Below are 17,609 nucleotides of genomic sequence, written 5' to 3'. Positions count from 1 at the left end.
TAGAGTAGGAGAGGGCGGGACAAAGGTAAATGAATAAAGATGATAGACAGAGGAGAGGCAACACTCAGTTTAAAGGGTAATTTAGGAGGCTTCAAATGTGACACCCCTGCCTCTACTTCAGGTCGGGAGGGCACCGAGTCGGGAGGGCACCGAGTCGGGAGAGCACCGAGTGGAGAGGGCACCGAGTCGGGAGGGCACCGAGTCGAGAGGGCACTGAGTCGCCTGGTGATGCCATTCACGGATGTATCGATACAGCTCAGCATCTCGTAGACGGCCATGAGGAGCAGGACGTCACAGTTGTCGTTCAGCTTCAACTCATCTGGGACATAGTTCTTCACTGGAAAGATTCTGGTATCCGGCACGCCAGCAGAGCGGCCAGCTGCTCAGCCTGTGTGAGGGAGAGAAAGATTCACATTTGGTTCTGAAGAATCACCACCGATCTGCATCAAGGTGTTGGAGTTCATCACATCTGACCTTTTCCCGAAAGATTTCACTCTCGTAAACATTCCTGATGTCCTTGATAACGGACGGATCGGCTCTGTCCACTTTAGTCATCAGGACCAGCTGAGGAATGTCTGAAAATCAAGCACCCAAATCTGAAGTAACTCCAAAATCGTTCAGCGGAGAAGAACAATGCTAATATTATTTCTTAAAAAGTGCTAAAAAAAAAACTGCTCGAACTCAGTGAGGTGACTCTCTGGCGTATTTCTCTCAGCTTCTTCTTTAGAGCTGCAGACACGTCGGAGACCGTGCTGGCGTCCATGACGTAGACCACACAGTGAATCTTCCTATTGAGTGTCGGAGCCGCAACATATCCAGCTGTTTCTGGGGTCATCGGCGAGGTCGGGCTGAACTGTGGCATGCAAGTGTGAAGTTTTAAAAAAAAATCAGGAATCAGTGCTTCTCCTTCGTGCGTTGGCTATAAAGTTTACCTTGTAACCATCGGGCACATGACCTTGAATGATGCTGACGATGTCGTCACTGTGAAGCCCCGCCCCGTTCCCTCTGACAGACCCATGGTGTCACACAAGGCCAGATTCAGGGAGGTTCTTTCCTCAACACCTTTTATCAAGTAGGTGCAAAACTGGCAGTTAAGTAGGAGGAGAGCAGAGTTCTGATTTAACTGACGGTCAAACAGTTTAAACTTGAATATTCTGTAATGTTCTGTCAGAAAATCTCACCTCTGAGGTCTTGTCCCTGCAGTCGGCCGGATTGTTCTTGCGGTCTTTAAATATGGAGAAGACAGAATTGACAAAGCTGGACTTCCCGACACGGGATGGTCCGAGGAGCAGAATCCGAGCTTTTTTCACAGAACTGCTGGCGGATTCAAACTCCTTGATAGCCTTTAGGTACTCCGTCCTCTTCCTGCAGAAACAAGCGTTATCGCCCAGTAGTGTAAAATCCACATTTGTTTATCACATTGTGGAGGAGAAGATGCCGTTGATGTTGAGAATCTGCTGGAACCATTTGAAATGTGAGACTCACTCTTTCCCCCAGACCACTGTCCTCCAGGGGCTCCTGTCTGGTCAAGAGAGAACAGAACAGTTAAATCACCATTTCTGGTACCGAGCACCAAAAGTGACACATTTAGACTGGTGGTGGTTTACCTGGTGCCTGAGCCATCGCTGATGATTCTTGAACCAAGAAGCAGAGAAGCAAAGTATGACCCAGACTCCAAAAGTCAAATGGACCTTCTTCTGAAAATTTCCACTTAAGTCTGTTGAAGAGAGCGGAAATAGTGGTCTGTCTTTCAAAGTAAAAGTACAGCAAAGAGCCAGCTGCACGCTTGTGTTTCAAACTGTCATTTTCTTTTTAGTTTTAATTATAATCGCAGTTTATAATTTGATTGCTCAAAATTTGACCATTGTCTTGAGCTGCAGTTGTCGCCTCCTGTTCCAGTTTACAAATGACAGAATGTTGATGCTTTTATTGTGAAAGGTGTAACATCTTTGGAGGAGTTATTCCAGGAAACGTCAGTTTCGTTTACAGGGAAGTCACGCCCTAATCAGTGAGTAAAATTTCATTGCAGGAGTCTCCACACTTAAAAAAGTTCATTAATTAATAATTAATTAATAATAATAATCTAATTATTGTCATTATTGTTGTTTTCATTGTTGTTGTTATATTAGTAGTAGTAATAGTAGTTTTTAATGATAGTAAAGTCCTGACTGGGTTCAAGCCTCCTTGAGAGTGTGTCCCAGCAGGGGGCCTGTCTGACGGCATCTTTAAATGATCCAAATGAACGATTCTGAGTGCAGCGACGTTCTCGAGATGAAGGACAATCGAGGGCGATTTTTGAATCGGTTTTATTCACGAGCACATCTCACACCAACGTGCCAAGGTGCTAGAAAAGCGTTGCAACACCACTGAGTCAGTATTCAGAGCTGAAGCGGCTGATTACGAGTGGACTTGTCTCCACCTGCGGGGCAACTTGTTGGTGCAGTCACGGCTGAGACGGTGTGGTGAGAGGTGTGTGCAGCTCCCAGTAGGTCAGGACTATCAATACTCCACAATCCCAAAATGGTTCCCCAGTGTTATTTATGGCGTCTCGCAGTCAGGTGGCGGTGAATTGTCGAGGAAGTACAGGTCGGCGTACTGTAGGATGTGGTCCACGGCGTTCAGCAGAAGCACGTCCGTGTTGTGGTCCACGTCCAGCTCTGAAGAGTAGTTCTTGACTGGGACGATGTAGGAGGTGGACATGCCCAGCAGAGCAGCAGCTCGATCGATCTGTGCACGACAAACGTGAGCGTCACACGTGTGGACAACCAGAAAAAACATGTCGGGTCTGTTTGGACTGACCGCGGCTTGAACCACGCGGCTCTTGTAGACGTTGGTGACATCTTGGGCGGTTTCTGGACAAACCAGGTCAACGTGCGTCAGCAGAGCCACCTGAAGGACTCCTAGCAGGACCACATGGTCACACGGGTGTGAGAGGTGCTGGAAAATGAGCACCGTTGGCTGGACACTGCTGGTTTTATTCTGAGCTGCAAACTGGAAAAATCGGAATTAATCGCACAATCCTGAATGATGAACTCCCCCTTCTGGTCGTCGGTGGTTACTGCAGATTTATTTGTGAGATTAAAAAAACATTTTAATGACAGTCATAAAGCTTCTGTTACACATTTATGTTTACTACCTGTTAAGAGGCTACAACACAAATGGCTACACTGCATTTGGTTATAGTTCAGTAACAAACAATGTTCATATATCAATGTAAAACTAATTATTTGTAATACAATATTTTCTGGACTATATGTCGCTCCGGAGTTTAAGTCGCACTAGCCAAAAAATGCACAATAAAGAAGAAAAATAGATATATAAGTCGCACTGGACTATAAGTCGCATTTTGGGGGGAAATTTATTTGATAAAATCTGAGACCAAGAACATACATTTCATCTTGAAAAGCAATTAGCAATCCATTAGCATGGATTAGCAATAGGGTTACGGTATGCTAATGTAACAAATTCAGCTACATGACCCACAACGAACTGAGTACGTGTCTGCTTCGTTAACGTAACATATTAACACTTATTCAGATAACTATAGCATAAAGAACATCCGAGCAAGTTTACCAAACAATCAAGTCGAACTCCATAGACGAAGCACCGCTTTTTCTTCTGCGTCGCTAAAGGAACTCGTTCCTCAGGTACACACGCATAGAGCGCCCCCTTGTGGTTGTCAGTGTGAAACTAACGAACAAGTGAAATTCTGTACTAATGTATTTATTTAACATAAGTTAACAAGTCGCTCTGGAGTACAAGTCGCACCCCCTGACAAACTATGAAAAAAAGTGCGACTTATAGTCCGGAAAATACGGTAATCCTGTACAGGCCTGTAAGAGAAGAAAAAACACAAGGAAATGTTCTGCTGATTTTTTTTTTTTTTGGGTGTTTTGAATTTGAATGGCACCTCTGTCAAAGTTGACATAAGTAAGCACAGTGTGTTGGCGAGTCCGAAGGACCAAATTTACACGATTAATGATTCAGGTGTGGAATATCTTTAAATGCCAGTTGAAGGTTTTATTTTACATTTACAGTACTTGGCTCTGTGTGCTGCAGATCAACACTGTGTTTTTACATGCATAGCCCCCAGCTTTACACCCGGCCTGGCAGGCCAGGGCTCGAGGAGAAGACAAAGGGCAGGGATACAGTTTGGTGAGTAATGTTCTGTAAACACAGTCTTGCAGTTCCGTGGATTTTCTGTCATTTATCAGAAGTCCGCACAACAAGTAAAATATCTGTCCGATAGGCTTTAGTGTGCTGTTAAAGGTCAGAGACTGGTGGGACTTAGACGTGGCAGTTACCTAAACTACAAGGGAACCTCTTGTAGATGCCCACAATTTCAGAATTGTCTGTTAAGTTTCCCAAACTGAGCAACAGAAAATTTCATTGTACGTGAGTTAGCTACGCTCTGACTGGAATCATACATCCCAAATGCTCAGCCCCAAACACTCCCTCTGATTTTACCCGCTGCCTTATTTTCAGTGTCCTAACATGCATTTCTATTCAAATGCCCTGCTCCCATTTACCTCTTCCCCCCAATTCACCTTCTCCTCCTGAGTAACTTTAATTGTCCTGGGAAAGTCACGGTCGGTCCACGGGGCACAAAGCGCGGTTTTTATAATTAATGTTACAGAGGAGGGATTACAGGAAGCGAGAATTATTATATCTTGTTAGCATGTGTATACTATATGTTTTTGTTTTCTGTTACAGTTAGTTTAGAAGTTAGGGATAGTATATAATCTTTAGTAGAAATAAACATAAGCAAGTCAGTTGACCCTTCCTTGACATGAATGTTGTTTGGACGGTTGGGGCCAGGAGGAGACAGTCAGACGGAAAGTGGTAGACCCCTATTGTAAAATGTGACAGCATAGTTTACTGGTGTTGATAAGTTCCTTGGCAGGAATATGACCTCGGACCTGGACATCTGGGGAAGATAATGGAGAAGAAGGACCGCACCAACACCAAAGGAGGCTGGAAGAAGAAGATGAGGTCACCCAAGAAGAAGGACTGGATTGGACTGAATTAGCATCAATAATTTACATATGTTTTTCTATAAAAGACTGGGTCAAGGGATAGTTAGGTTGTCAGACTTCATGCCCTGACAATTGATTCTGTTGTTGCAAGGGTTATGAACTGGCCCAGAGCTCTGTATATTTGTATCTTGAATTGGTTCTATTTGCTAAATACATTTTGAAATTGTCATTTGTTTACTTGAAGTCTTCATTTAAAGAACACGCGGATTGGCAGTGACACACGAGAGGTATTGCAATCCAACAGAAGAACCAAGAGAAGGGGTGGGATCAGAGCTCCTGCCAGGTCAGGTGTAAAGCTGGGGGCTATGCATGTAAAAACACAGTGTTGATCTGCCGCACACAGAGCCAAGGTTTAAGAATTGGACATCTCACGTACACATGACAATCTTTTCATTAAAGCCCTGATACAGCGTGTTTATTTACATGAAGATGTGCAACCACCGTCATCCTCAGACCTGCTGGATGCTGGTGTCTGCAAAACTCCAGTTAAACAGAAAAGAGATCAAGACTCCATTAAAGATGAGAGAGGGACACGGCATGGAAATTAACTATGTGGAAATATTCAAATGATTCCCGCAGTAATGAAAATAGAGGCAGAGGATGAAGAAGAAGAAGTGGGTCTCTCTCAGGTCTCGCCCTCTGGCATTCATACAAGAGACTGGCTGACTGTCTTTCATCATCAGCATGCAGGATCAGAGCGTGTCTTTCGCAGCAGCTCCTCTGCAAGTGTGTGTGTGTGTGTGTGTGTGTGTGTGTGTGTATAAAGTTAGGGCACATAGGGCCTGATTAGAACAGAAACGTGTTCTAACAGCTGTGTTTTTTTTATATTTAAGAATCTAAAGTGCTTTGTTATGGTATCACAGATCTTCATTTTTTTAAATTTAGAGATAATTTTGCATTATTTGTTTGTTTTTTATATGGTGCCAAATGGGTCACTGGACTCTCCCCTCTGTCACTGAAGTCAGCCTTTGGACGCTGGTTGAGCTGGTGTGTGTTTGTGTGTGTTTCTTCTTCACTATGCTGCCTTTTCTGTTGGCTGATGAGACAAAGCCAAAGCCAGAGATGTTGGAGAACGTCAGCTGTGCCATCAGAACCTCCCACGGCCCTGTCCGAAGCCCCCAGCGGCCCCCTGGTGGTCCCTGGGCTTTCCGTCTTCAGCGCCGTCTCTGTTGGCTGCTTGTTAAGTTGCAGTCGTACATTCAGTTCAATGTAAACTGTTGCCAAGTTGGAGAGATCTCCTGGTTTTCATGGGCACTAACGCAACATTAATACTTGGGACACTATCTAACGTGTGTTTGAGAGTCGTCAGAGTGGCTGTTTGTGATCTGATCACTATTGTTGTTGCTGGGAGGAAAACAAAAGATTCCCGAATCAGTGGATCCGGATCAGGAGCCTGTGTTACCCTGTCACACGGATGTGGACCCTTCCTCCGCCTGATCCACTCCGGCGCTGTTCACTGCACATTAACCGTCTCAGTTAAAGGAATAAACTCCAGTTTCCCTGTTGGTTCACACACCTTTGAGTTTTTATTATTACCCATCATGAAGGCTGAAGCATCAAACAGTAGAGTAGGAGAGGGCGGGACAAAGGTGAATGAATAAAGATGATAGACAGAGGAGAGGCAACACTCAGTTTAAAGGGTAATTTAGGAGGCTTCACATGTGACACCCATGCCTCTACTTCAGGTCGGGAGGGCACCGAGTCGGGAGGTCACCGAGTTGGGAGGGCACCGAGTCGGGAGGGCACCGAGTCGAGAGGGCACTGAGTCGCCTGGTGATGCCGTTCACGGATGTATCGGTGCAGCTCAGCATCTCGTTGACGGCCGTGAGGAGCAGGACGTCACAGTTGTCGTTCAGCTTCACCTCATTTGGGACATAGTTCTTCACTGGGAAGATGCTGGTATCCGGCACGCCCAGCAGAGCGGCCAGCTGCTCGGCCTGTGTGAGGGAGAGGAAGATTCACATTTGGTTCTGAAGAATCACCACCGATCTGCATTAAGGTGTTGGAGTTCATCACATCTGACCTTTTCCCGAATGGTTTCACTCTCGTAAACATTCTTGATGTCCTCGGCAAGTGATGGATCGGCTCTGTCCACTTTCGTCATCAGGACCAGCTGAGGAATCTCTGAAAATCAAGCAACCAAAATCTGAAGTAACTCCAAAGTCGTTCAGCGGAGAAGAACGATGCTAATATTATTTCTTAAAAAGTGCTAAAAAAAAAACTGCTCGAACTCAGTGAGGTGACTCTCTGGCGTATTTCTCCCAGCTTCGTCTGTAGATCTGCAGACACGTCGGAGACCGTGCTGGCGTCCATGACGTAGACCACACAGTGAATCTTCTTATTGGGTGTCGGAGCTGCAACATATCCAGCTGTTTCTGGGGTCATCGGCGAGGTCGGGCTGAACTGTGGCGTGCAAAGAAGTTTTTAAAAAAAATCAGGAAAACTTGAAGAATCAGTGCTTCTCCTTCGTGCGTTGGCTATAAAGTTTACCTGGTAACCATCGGGCACATGACCTTGAATGATGCTGACGATGTCGTCACTGTGAAGCCCCGCTCCGTTCTCCTCTGACAGACCCATGGTGTCACACAAGGCCAGATTCAGGAAGGTTCCTGCCTTAACACCTCTTATCAAGTGGGGGCAAAACTGGCAGTTGAGGAGGAGGAGCGCAGAGTTCTGATTTAACTGACGGTCAAACAGGTTAAACTTGAATATTCTGTAAGAAAATCTCACCTCTGATTGGGTTGCCGCGGCGGGCCGGATTGCTGATGCGTTCTTTAAATATGGAGACGACAGAATTGACAAAGCTGGACTTCCCGACACCGGATGGGCCGAGGAGCAGAATCCGAGCTTTGGTCACAGAACCGCTGATGGGTTTGAACTCCTTGATAGCCTTTATGTACTTCGTCCTCTCCCTGCAGAAACAAGCGTTATCGCCCAGTCGTGTAAAATCCACATTTGTTTATCACATTGTGGAGGAGAAGATGCCGTTGATGTCGATAATCTGCTGGAACCATTTGAAATGTGAGACTCACCTTCTCCCCCAGACCACTGTCCTCCAGGGCTCTTTGTCTGGTCAAGAGAGAACAGCTCAGTTAAAGCACCATTTCTGGTACCGAGCACCAAAAGTGACACATTTAGGCTGGTGGTGGTTTACCTGGTGCCTGAGCCATCGCTGATGATTCTTGAACCAAGAAGCAGAGAAGCAAAGTATGACCCAGACTCCAAAAGTTAAAATGGACCTTCTTCTGAAAATTTCCACGTAAGTCTGTTGAAGAGAGCGGAAATAGTGGTCAGTCTTTCAAAGTAAAAGTACAGCAAAGAGCCAGCTGCACACTTGTGTTTCAAACTGTCATTTTCTTTTTAGTTTTAATTATAATCGCAGTTTATAATTTGATTGCTCAAAATTTGACCATTGTCTTGAGCTGCAGTTGTCGCCTCATGTTCCAGTTTACAAATGACAGAATGTTGATGCTTTTATTGTGAAAGGTGTAACATCTTTGGAGGAGTTATTCCAGGAAACGTCAGTTTCGTTTACAGGGAAGTCACGCCCTAATCAGTGAGTAAAATTTCATTTCAGGAGTCTCCACACTTAAAAAAGTTCATTAATTAATAATTCATTAATAATAGTAATCTAATTATTGTCATTATTGTTGTTTTGATTGTGTTTGTTATATTAGTAGTAGTAATAGTAGTTTTTAATGATCGTAAAGTCCTGACTGGGTTCAAGCCTCCTTGAGAGTGTGTCCACAGCAGGGGGCCTGTCTGACGCCATCTTTAAATGATCCAAATGAACGATTCTGAGTGCAGCGACGTTCTTGAGATGAAGGACAATCGAGGGCGATTTTTGAATCAGTTTTATTCACGAGCACATCTCACACCAACGTGCCAAGGTGCTAGAAAAGCGTTGCAACACCACTGAGTCAGTATTCAGAGCTGAAGCGGCTGATTACGAGCGGACTCGTCTCCACCTGCGGGGCAACTTGTTGGTGCAGTCACGGCTGAGACGGTGTGGTGAGAGGTGTGTGCAGCTCCCAGTAGGTCAGGACTATCAATACTCCACAATCCCAAAATGGTTCCCCAGTGTTATTTATGGCGTCTCGCAGTCAGGTGGCGGTGAATTGTCGAGGAAGTACAGGTCGGCGTACTGCAGGATGTGGTCCACGGCGTTCAGCAGAAGCACGTCCGTGTTGTCGTCCACGTCCAGCTCTGAAGAGTAGTTCTTGACTGGGACGATGTAGGAGGTGGACATGCCCAGCAGAGCAGCAGCTCGATTGATCTGTGCACGACAAACGTGAGCGTCACACGTGTGGACAACCAGCAAAAACACGTCGGGTCTGTTTGGACTGACCGCAGCTTGAACCACGGCTCTTGTAGACGTTGGTGACATCTTGGGGGCGTTTCTGGACAAACCAGGTCAACGTGCGTCAGCAGAGCCACCTGATGGATTCCTAGCAGGACCACATGGTCACACGGGTGTGAGAGGTGCTGGAAAATGAGCACCGTTGGCTGGACACGTGTGGATGTTGTGCAGTGGTGGTTTCTCACCCAGTTCGCTGATGTGTTCTCGGAGCTGCTGGAACGAGGAGCTCAGGCTTCCATGGTAGGAGGACATTTTAACCGCGTCCAACACGAAGGCCACACAGTGGATCTTCTCCTCCAGGCTCGGCCTCTTCCTGTAGCCAAGAGTCTGAGACGGATTCACCGGCTGAACTGGACTGAACTGAGAGAGATCAAAAGGTCAAAGAAGCGTTGCCATGGCAACAGTTCAGAAACAGCAGTTCAGAAACTAGAGGCAACTCATTCACCAAGCGGTGCTACAGGAGAAGGTGTCCTGGCCTTACCACATGTCCCTCAGGTACATGACCTTGAATGACAGACAGGACGTCATGGAGGGTAGGTCCAGTCATGGCGCCGTCCCCCAGACCCATGGTGTCACACAGCACCAGGCCGTCGGGCTGCTGTCCTCTCAGGCTGCGGATTTTGTAGAACTGCAACTGGGCCCATCAACAACGGTTAGAGCAGAGACGTCACCCAGAGTCTGGGGGTCAATCGTCTCGTGTACCTTCTTGGTGAAGCTGGTGGAGAAGGAGCCCACCATGGCCCGGTTGGTGACTCTCCCATTAAACACTGACTGGACCGAACTGATGAAGCTGGATTTTCCCGAGCCGACCGGGCCGAGGAGAAGAACTCGGGCTGCCTCTGTGCAGCTGGGCTTGTATGAGCTGATGTTCTTCATCAGAGTCGTCCTCTGCCTGCATCCGAGGGCGTCAAGGTGCATGTTTTAAATATAATAATGCACATTTGAAAAATTGAGTTCAACTCACTCCTCTGTCCACTTCAGGACCCTCCAGGGAGACCCTAACCCCGGTGACAGCCCTAAAAGCCAGGTCAGAGGTCATTAGTGTCCTGACCTGCTCATGAACTTTTCTGCGTGCAAACAACTCAAGAAAAAACGAATGCAGATGAAAGTTGCAGATAATACAGAAGCTCCTTTTTTTCCACAATCAGTAGTTTAACGTTAAGTTTAACGAAATATGACATGACACAAGTTTTACATGTCTCAGGTTTGTTACCCACTGGGAAAGGAGAAGGCTTTAATTGTCTCCTTTTTATTGTTTAAAGCTGAGGGCACTTCTTTAGAACCGAGTTTGTCGTTCAAAGACACAACAGGATCTTTCTCTTTGGTTCCGCCTTCGGGTTCTTCTTTCCTGTCCATTGTAAACAGGGCCGAGCGGGAACGGGGGCAGGAACAGCCGTACCAAAACTAAAACTGGGCAGAGAAAGGACATTATTGTTCAGCCCTGACAGGAAACCTTCCAAACTGAACTGAGACTGTCCACAAAATCTCTGTGGAAAACCGAACCACCACCCCCCAAAACAATAGATCACTACATCAGTTATTAATGGGAAGATAGTTCACTAAAGAAATACTCAGAAAGCGTCACTGCTTAAAATGTATAGCTTTAAACGCATTTTATTTAACATTTCACGCAAATTTACCGAATAATCTCCCCCAAAGAAAACGGCACAGGTCCAGTTTTGAGCAAACTTTAGAAGTCCAGATCATAACATGAACTATGATAGTCAGTGCAGCCTCCCTTATTAGAATAATACAATTTGTGTGTGAAATGTTACCCGAAAGGTCCATTTGATTTAGCCATGATGTTAGAGCTGCGGAGCGGCGAGTTGCAGAGTGGCGAGCAACATGCACAGATCCTTGTGAGAGTCAGGAAGAGCTGCTTTTTCAGGGGAAAAGAAAGTGAAACTTTAATTCATCCAATCAACGGCCTCTTGCAGAGTTTCCTTTCGTGCCTGAATCATATGACAAACAATCAACTCAGTGGGATTTTGCAGCCCACACATAGAGCTGAGTATGGAATGATTTCAATATTTTATCAAAGTAAATAGCTTGGTAAACTAAATAAGATAAGGGTTGCCGCGGGCGGCCGGATTGCTGATGCGTTCTTTAAATATGGAGACGGCAGAATTGACAAAGCTGGACTTCCCGACACCGGATGGGCCGAGGAGCAGAATCCGAGCTTTGGTCACAGAACCGCTGATGGGTTTGAACTCCTTGATAGCCTTTATTAACTTCGTCCTCTTCCTGCAGAAACAAGCGTTATCGCCCAGTAGTGTAAAACCCACATTTGCTTATCACATTGTGGAGGAGAAGATGCCGTTGATGTTGAGAATCTGCTGGAACCATTTGAAATGTGAGACTCACCTTTCCCCCCAGACCACTGTCTTCCAGGGGCTCCTGTCTGGTCAAGAGAGAACAAGCTCAGTTAAAGCACCATTTCTGGTACCGAGTACCAAAAGTGACACATTTAGGCTGGTGGTGGTTTACCTGGTGCCTGAGCCATCGCTGATGATTCTTGAACCAAGAAGCAGAGAAGCAAAGTATGACCCAGACTCCAAAAGTCAAAATGGACCTTCTTCTGGAAATTTCCACGTAAGTCTGTTGAAGAGAGTGGAAATAGTGGTCTGTCTTTCAAAGTAAAAGTACAGCAAAGAGCCAGCTGCACGCTTGTGTTTCAAACTGTCATTTTCTTTTTAGTTTTAATTATAATCGCAGTTTATAATTTGATTGCTCAAAATTCGACCATTGTCTTGAGCTGCAGTTGTCGCCTCCTGTTCCAGTTTACAAATGACAGAATGTTGATGCTTTTATTGTGAAAGGTGTAACCAATATTTGGAGGAGTTATTCCAGGAAACATCATTTTCGTTTACAGGGAAGTCACGCCCTAATCAGTGAGTAAAATTTCATTCCAGGAGTCTCCACACTTAAAAAAGTTCACCGAGCAGAGAAAATGACCGTTTACTGATAACTTGGTTTTATCAGACTAAAACTTCCTTAAAAGTGAACATTAATTAATAATAATAATCTAATTATTGTCATTATTGTTGTTTTCATTGTTGTTGTTATATTAGTAGTAGTAATAGTAGTTTTTAATGACAGTAAAGTCCTGACTGGGTTCAAGCCTCCTGGAGAGTGTGTCCACAGCAGGGGGCCTGTCTGACGGCATCTTTAAATGATCCAAATGAACGATTCTGAGTGCAGCGACGTTCTCGAGATGAAGGACAATCGAGGACGATTTTTGAATCGGTTTTATTCACGAGCACATCTCACACACCAACGTGCCAAGGTGCTAGAAAAGCGTTGCAACACCACTGAGTCAGTATTCAGAGCTGAAGCGGCTGATTACGAGTGGACTCGTCTCCACCTGCGGGGCAACTTGTTGGTGCAGTTACGGCTGAGACGGTGTGGTGAGAGGTGTGTGCAGCTCCCAGTAGGTCAGGACTATCAATACTCCACAATCCCAAAATGGTTCCCCAGTGTTATTTATGGCGTCTCGCAGTCAGGTGGCGGTGAATTGTCGAGGAAGTACAGGTCGGCGTACTGCAGGATGTGGTCCACGGCGTTCAGCAGAAGCACGTCCGTGTTGTGGTCCACGTCCAGCTCTGAAGAGTAGTTCTTGACTGGGACGATGTAGGAGGTGGACATGCCCAGCAGAGCAGCAGCTCGATCGATCTGTGCACGACAAACGTGAGCGTCACACGTGTGGACAACCAGCAAAAACACGTCGGGTCTGTTTGGACTGACCGCGGCTTGAACTACGCGGCTCTTGTAGACGTTGGTGACATCTTGGGCGGTTTCTGGACAAACCAGGTCAACGTGCGTCAGCAGAGCCACCTGATGGATTCCTAGCAGGACCACATGGTCACACAGGTGTGAGAGGTGCTGGAAAATGAGCACCGTTGGCTGGACACATGTGGATGTTGTGCAGTGGTGGTTTCTCACCCAGTTCGCTGATGTGTTCTCGGAGCTGCTGGAACGAGGAGCTCAGGCTTCCATGGTAGGAGGACATTTTAACCGCGTCCAACACGAAGGCCACACAGTGGATCTTCTCCTCCAGGCTCGGCCTCTTCCTGTAGCCAAGAGTCTGAGACAGATTCACCGGCTGAACTGGACTGAACTGAGAGAGATCAAAAGGTCAAAGAAGAGCGTTGCCGCGGCAACAGTTAATAAACAGCAGTTCAGAAATTGGAGGCAACTCATTCACCAAACGGTGCAACAGGAGAAGGTGTCCTGGCCTTACCACATGTCCCTCAGGCACATGACCTTGAACGACAGACAGGACGTCATGGAGGGTAGGTCCAGTCATGCCGCCGTCCCCCAGACCCATGGTGTCACACAGCACCAGGCCGTCGGGCTGCTGTCCTCTCAGGCTGCGGATTTTGTAGAACTGCAACTGGGCCCATCAACAACGGTTAGAGCAGAGACGTCACCCAGAGTCTGGGGGTCAATCGTCTCGTGTACCTTCTTGGTGAAGCTGGTGGAGAAGGAGCCCACCATGGCCCGGTTGGTGACTCTCCCATTAAACACCGACTGGACCGAACTGATGAAGCTGGATTTTCCCGAGCCGACCGGGCCGAGGAGAAGAACTCGGGCTGCCTCTGTGCAGCTGGGCTTGTATGAGCTGATGTTCTTCATCAGAGTCGTCCTCTGCCTGCATCCAAGGGCGTCAAGGTGCATGTTTTAAATATAATAATGCACATTTGAAAAATTGAGTTTAACTCACTCCTCTGTCCACTTCAGGACCCTCCAGGGAGACTCTAGCCCCGGTGACGGCCCTAAAAGCCAGGTCAGAGGTCATTAGTGTCCTGACCTGCTCATGAACTTTTCTGTGTGCAAACAATGAACAATGAAAGTTACAAATACTGTAATACAGAAGCTCCTTTTTTGCCCAATCAGTAGTTTAACGTTAAGTTTAACGAAATATGACATGACACAAGTTTTACATGTCTCAGGTTGGTTACCCACTGGGAAAGGAGAAGGCTTTAATTGTCTCCTTTTTATTGTTTAAAGCTGAGGGCACTTCTTTAGAACCGAGTTTGTCGTTCAAAGACACAACAGGATCTTTCTTTTTGGTTCCGCCTTCGGGTTCTTCTTTCCTGTCCATTGTAAACAGGGCCGGAGCGGGAACGGGGGCAGGAACAGCCGTACCAAAACTAAAACTGGGCAGAGAAAGGACATTATTGTTCAGCCCTGACAGGAAACCTTCCAAACTGAACTGAGACTGTCCACAAAATCTCTGTGGAAAACCGAACCACCCCCCCCCCCCCCCCCCCCCAAAACAATAGATCACTACATCAGTTATTAATGGGAAGATAGTTCACTAAAGAAATACTCAGAAAGCGTCACTGCTTAAAATGTATAGCTTTAAACGCATTTTATTTAACATTTCACGCAAATTTACCGAATAATCTCCCCCAAAGAAAACGGCACAGGTCCAGTTTTGAGCAAACTTTAGAAGTCCAGATCATAACATGAACTATGATAGTCAAGTGCAGCCTCCCTTATTAGAATAATACAATTTGTGTGTGAAATGTTACCCGAAAGGTCCATTTGATTTAGCCATGATGTTAGAGCTGCGGAGCGGCGAGTTGCAGAGTGGCGAGCAACATGCACAGATCCTTGTGAGAGTCAGGAAGAGCTGCTTTTTCAGGGGAAAAGAAAGTGAAACTTTAATTCATCCAATCAACGGCCTCTTGCAGAGTTTCCTTTCGTGCCTGAATCATATGACAAAACAATCAACTCAGTGGGATTTTGCAGCCCACACATAGAGCTGAGTATGGAATGATTTCAATATTTTCTCAAATTAAATAGCTTGGTAAAATAAATAAATGGAAACGCTTGTCTGAACATGTAGTGGTGTGTCTAATTCCGGACGCCACTAGAGAGCGCTGTAGTCCTGTACTCGTTTTAACCATCTTTTCCAAGTATTTAATCCAAACCACAAACCCACAGTGAAATAAATGTCCATTCTCTCTACTCCAGCTCCCCTTTTTAATATTTAATTTATGGAGTTTGGTCTCATACCAGATGAGTGAACTCTCCTGTACCAGGTGTCAGATACTTTGTGTTAAATATGATCCAAATTCTCATCTAAAACGGAGCAATTTTTTATTATTATTAATGGTGCCACGCAGCTCCTGTTGTGGCTGTAGAAACATATGTCACTGATAACTCGGCTGATGCATTCATTTTGCACCACTGGGTTTGTGTCGATGTATATCTGAAAGGTCATTTGATCAGGATGTAAATGCTGCAGACTTCACTGTCTTCGGACTTCGGCAGTCAGTCAGTTTGTCCCTGAGACAAACATTTGCAGTGAAGTTCTTTCTAGTTGTTACCTCTGTCAGCACAGAAGCTTTCAGTCCTGATGTATAATGCTGGAAAATCGGACGTGTCATTTAATCTTGTGGCTTGAAGTGCAACTTTATTGCATGAAGAAGCGTTGCAGATCTTTCCTTCCTGGTGGCTTTGAGCTCACTGACTGGGTGGTTGAAAACCCACAACCAAATGCTATATTTGGGTTATTATGTGTATACAGGCCCCACAAAGCCTGTATACACATAATAACCCAAAATGATGGAGTTTATCTAATTAGTAATAAGCCTTTAATAATTGCCAGTGATTTTCAATGGGAGAATAATAACCATTATTATTATTATTATTATTTTGAAACCCAATATAATAACTGAATACTTTAATTATTATAACGCCATCACGACAACTGACCCCAACAGAATGTTTCACAGGTTTTGTCAGGCAACACGATGAAAGGGTTGTTTTCTGTCCTCTCGGCTGCAATATTTATATTTTCCTATGATTCATGTTTTATTGGCCTCACTGTCGCCCCCTGGTGCTAAGAGGCGTCGTTGTTTTGATTTTTTTAGCTCACAAAAAAAACAACACTTTTTTTTTTTAAGTTGAAAATTGATATGATTTTAAATATGGTTATGCACCTTTTTCTTCTATATTTTTAAAATAATTACCATAATTTTCAATTCATATATAAAATAAGGCTAAAGTCACAACCTTGATCACACACCAGGAAGTCGTAAACTTTTGTCTCTGTCATGACAGCTGCCCGTTGAAAACACCTCAGGAACAAGACACGGTGGAGAAGTCAAGGTTTCAACCAGCCTCCTCTCCTCTCCTCTCCTCTCCTCTCCTCTCCTCTCCTCTCCTCTCCTCTCCTCTCCTCTCCTCTCCTCTCCTCCTCTCTCCCCTCCTCTCGTCCCCTCTCCTCTCCTCTCCTCTCCTCTCCTCTCCTCTCCTCTCCTCTCCTCTCCTCTCCCCTCCTCCTCTCTCTCCTCTCCTCTCCTCTCCTCTCCTCCTCCTCTCTCCCCTCCTCTCGTCCCCTCTCCTCTCCTCCTCTCCTCCTCTCCTCTCCTCCTCTCTCCTCTCCTCTCCCCTCCTCCTCTCTCTCTCCTCTCCTCTCCTCTCCTCTCCTCTCTCCTCTCCTCTCTCCTCTCTCTCCTCTCCTCTCCTCTCTCTCTCCTCTCCTCTCCCCTCCTCCTCTCTCCTCTCCTCTCCTCTCCTCTCCTCTCCTCTCCCCTCCCCTCCTCTCCTCTCCTCTCCTCTCCTCCTCCTCTCCTCTCCTCTCCTCTCCTCTCCTCTCTCTATCAGTTTATGGGGAAATATGAGAGAAGTGGAAAAAGGGGTGGGGGTGATAGCAGTGGAGAAATATTATGAGGAGGAATGTGTGAAAAACAGAACCAGGATATACAATAACATAAGCTGAGGAAAACAGAGAAAAGGGGGAGGGGGCAAGAGCCGGCCTGGACCAGACCCCCACGCTCCCCCTCCTCTCCCTGTTCCTCCACCTCTTCATGTGTCCTCAACTTTTTCTTCTCGTGCACCATCACGCGCTGGTTGTGGACAGACAGTTTTTAGAGCGGTTCCTCAGAATTGTAAGCAGATCCAGTGATGATGATGATGATGATGATGATGATGATGATGATGATGATGATGATGATGTCAGGATGATGACAGGCAGGTGTGTCCCCTCCCGTTACATAATGAGGGTTTAGTCTGGGACGACTCCCACCAGCTGTTTACAGGATCATCAGTTTAGAACATCAGGATGCTGAAATGATCTGAGTTGAGTCAAATTTGTTTTTCTCTATAAAAACTAGGCGATTTGGTCTTTCCTGTCAGGTACATATAGATTCAAGGATCTATTCTTATACATGTCGTACTTATGAAGGAGAACATTTACA

General features: G+C 45.9%; 4 protein-coding genes and 1 pseudogene across 5 annotated transcripts in view; 1 reads left to right on the top strand and 4 right to left on the bottom strand.

Moving 5' to 3' along the window:
* The window catches only part of LOC130529067 (interferon-induced protein 44-like), a 29,592-nt pseudogene extending 27,688 nt beyond the window's left edge, over positions 1-1,904 (bottom strand).
* Positions 1-6,551, top strand: part of rabgap1l (RAB GTPase activating protein 1-like) — an 85,640-nt gene extending 79,089 nt beyond the window's left edge. The window contains exons 27-28 of one of the 2 annotated variants that reach the window (XR_008951423.1): positions 4,060-4,155; positions 4,904-6,551. The gene's annotated coding sequence lies outside the window, so the exon portion shown is untranslated. Of the gene's footprint in view, positions 1-4,059; positions 4,156-4,892 lie in introns of both variants that reach the window. The other variant, XR_008951424.1, reaches the window with a different exon arrangement.
* Positions 2,289-8,344, bottom strand: LOC130529066 (interferon-induced protein 44-like). Its single transcript, XM_057038963.1, has 10 exons — positions 8,191-8,344; positions 8,069-8,105; positions 7,741-7,948; positions 7,527-7,709; positions 7,262-7,439; positions 7,060-7,160; positions 6,717-6,973; positions 4,305-4,369; positions 2,800-2,900; positions 2,289-2,727 (listed from the first exon to the last, which is right to left on the bottom strand). Exons 1-10 carry the CDS (start codon positions 8,204-8,206, stop codon positions 2,539-2,541), a joined length of 1,335 nt encoding a protein of 444 aa, XP_056894943.1. The 5' UTR covers positions 8,207-8,344; the 3' UTR covers positions 2,289-2,538.
* Positions 8,345-8,873: 529 nt separating this feature from the next.
* Positions 8,874-11,456, bottom strand: LOC130529064 (interferon-induced protein 44-like). Its single transcript, XM_057038959.1, has 8 exons — positions 11,172-11,456; positions 10,614-10,806; positions 10,361-10,412; positions 10,099-10,288; positions 9,878-10,030; positions 9,582-9,756; positions 9,363-9,484; positions 8,874-9,312 (listed from the first exon to the last, which is right to left on the bottom strand). The coding sequence occupies exons 2-8, from the start codon at positions 10,750-10,752 to the stop codon at positions 9,124-9,126; spliced, it is 1,020 nt and encodes a 339-aa protein (XP_056894939.1). The 5' UTR covers positions 10,753-10,806; positions 11,172-11,456; the 3' UTR covers positions 8,874-9,123.
* A 733-nt stretch (positions 11,457-12,189) lies between these two features.
* On the bottom strand, positions 12,190-15,116 carry LOC130528878 (interferon-induced protein 44-like). The gene is made up of 8 exons (XM_057038687.1): positions 14,934-15,116; positions 14,362-14,555; positions 14,120-14,171; positions 13,858-14,047; positions 13,637-13,789; positions 13,339-13,513; positions 13,141-13,241; positions 12,190-13,068 (listed from the first exon to the last, which is right to left on the bottom strand). Exons 1-8 carry the CDS (start codon positions 14,957-14,959, stop codon positions 12,880-12,882), a joined length of 1,080 nt encoding a protein of 359 aa, XP_056894667.1. The 5' UTR covers positions 14,960-15,116; the 3' UTR covers positions 12,190-12,879.
* Between the last annotated feature and the right edge of the window lie 2,493 nt (positions 15,117-17,609).

This window comes from Takifugu flavidus, chromosome 7, assembly GCF_003711565.1.
Source record: "Takifugu flavidus isolate HTHZ2018 chromosome 7, ASM371156v2, whole genome shotgun sequence".
NCBI lineage: Eukaryota > Metazoa > Chordata > Actinopteri > Tetraodontiformes > Tetraodontidae > Takifugu > Takifugu flavidus.
The sequence above is the reverse complement of the archived record's forward strand: the minus strand, read 5'-3'. Positions and strand labels throughout refer to the sequence as shown.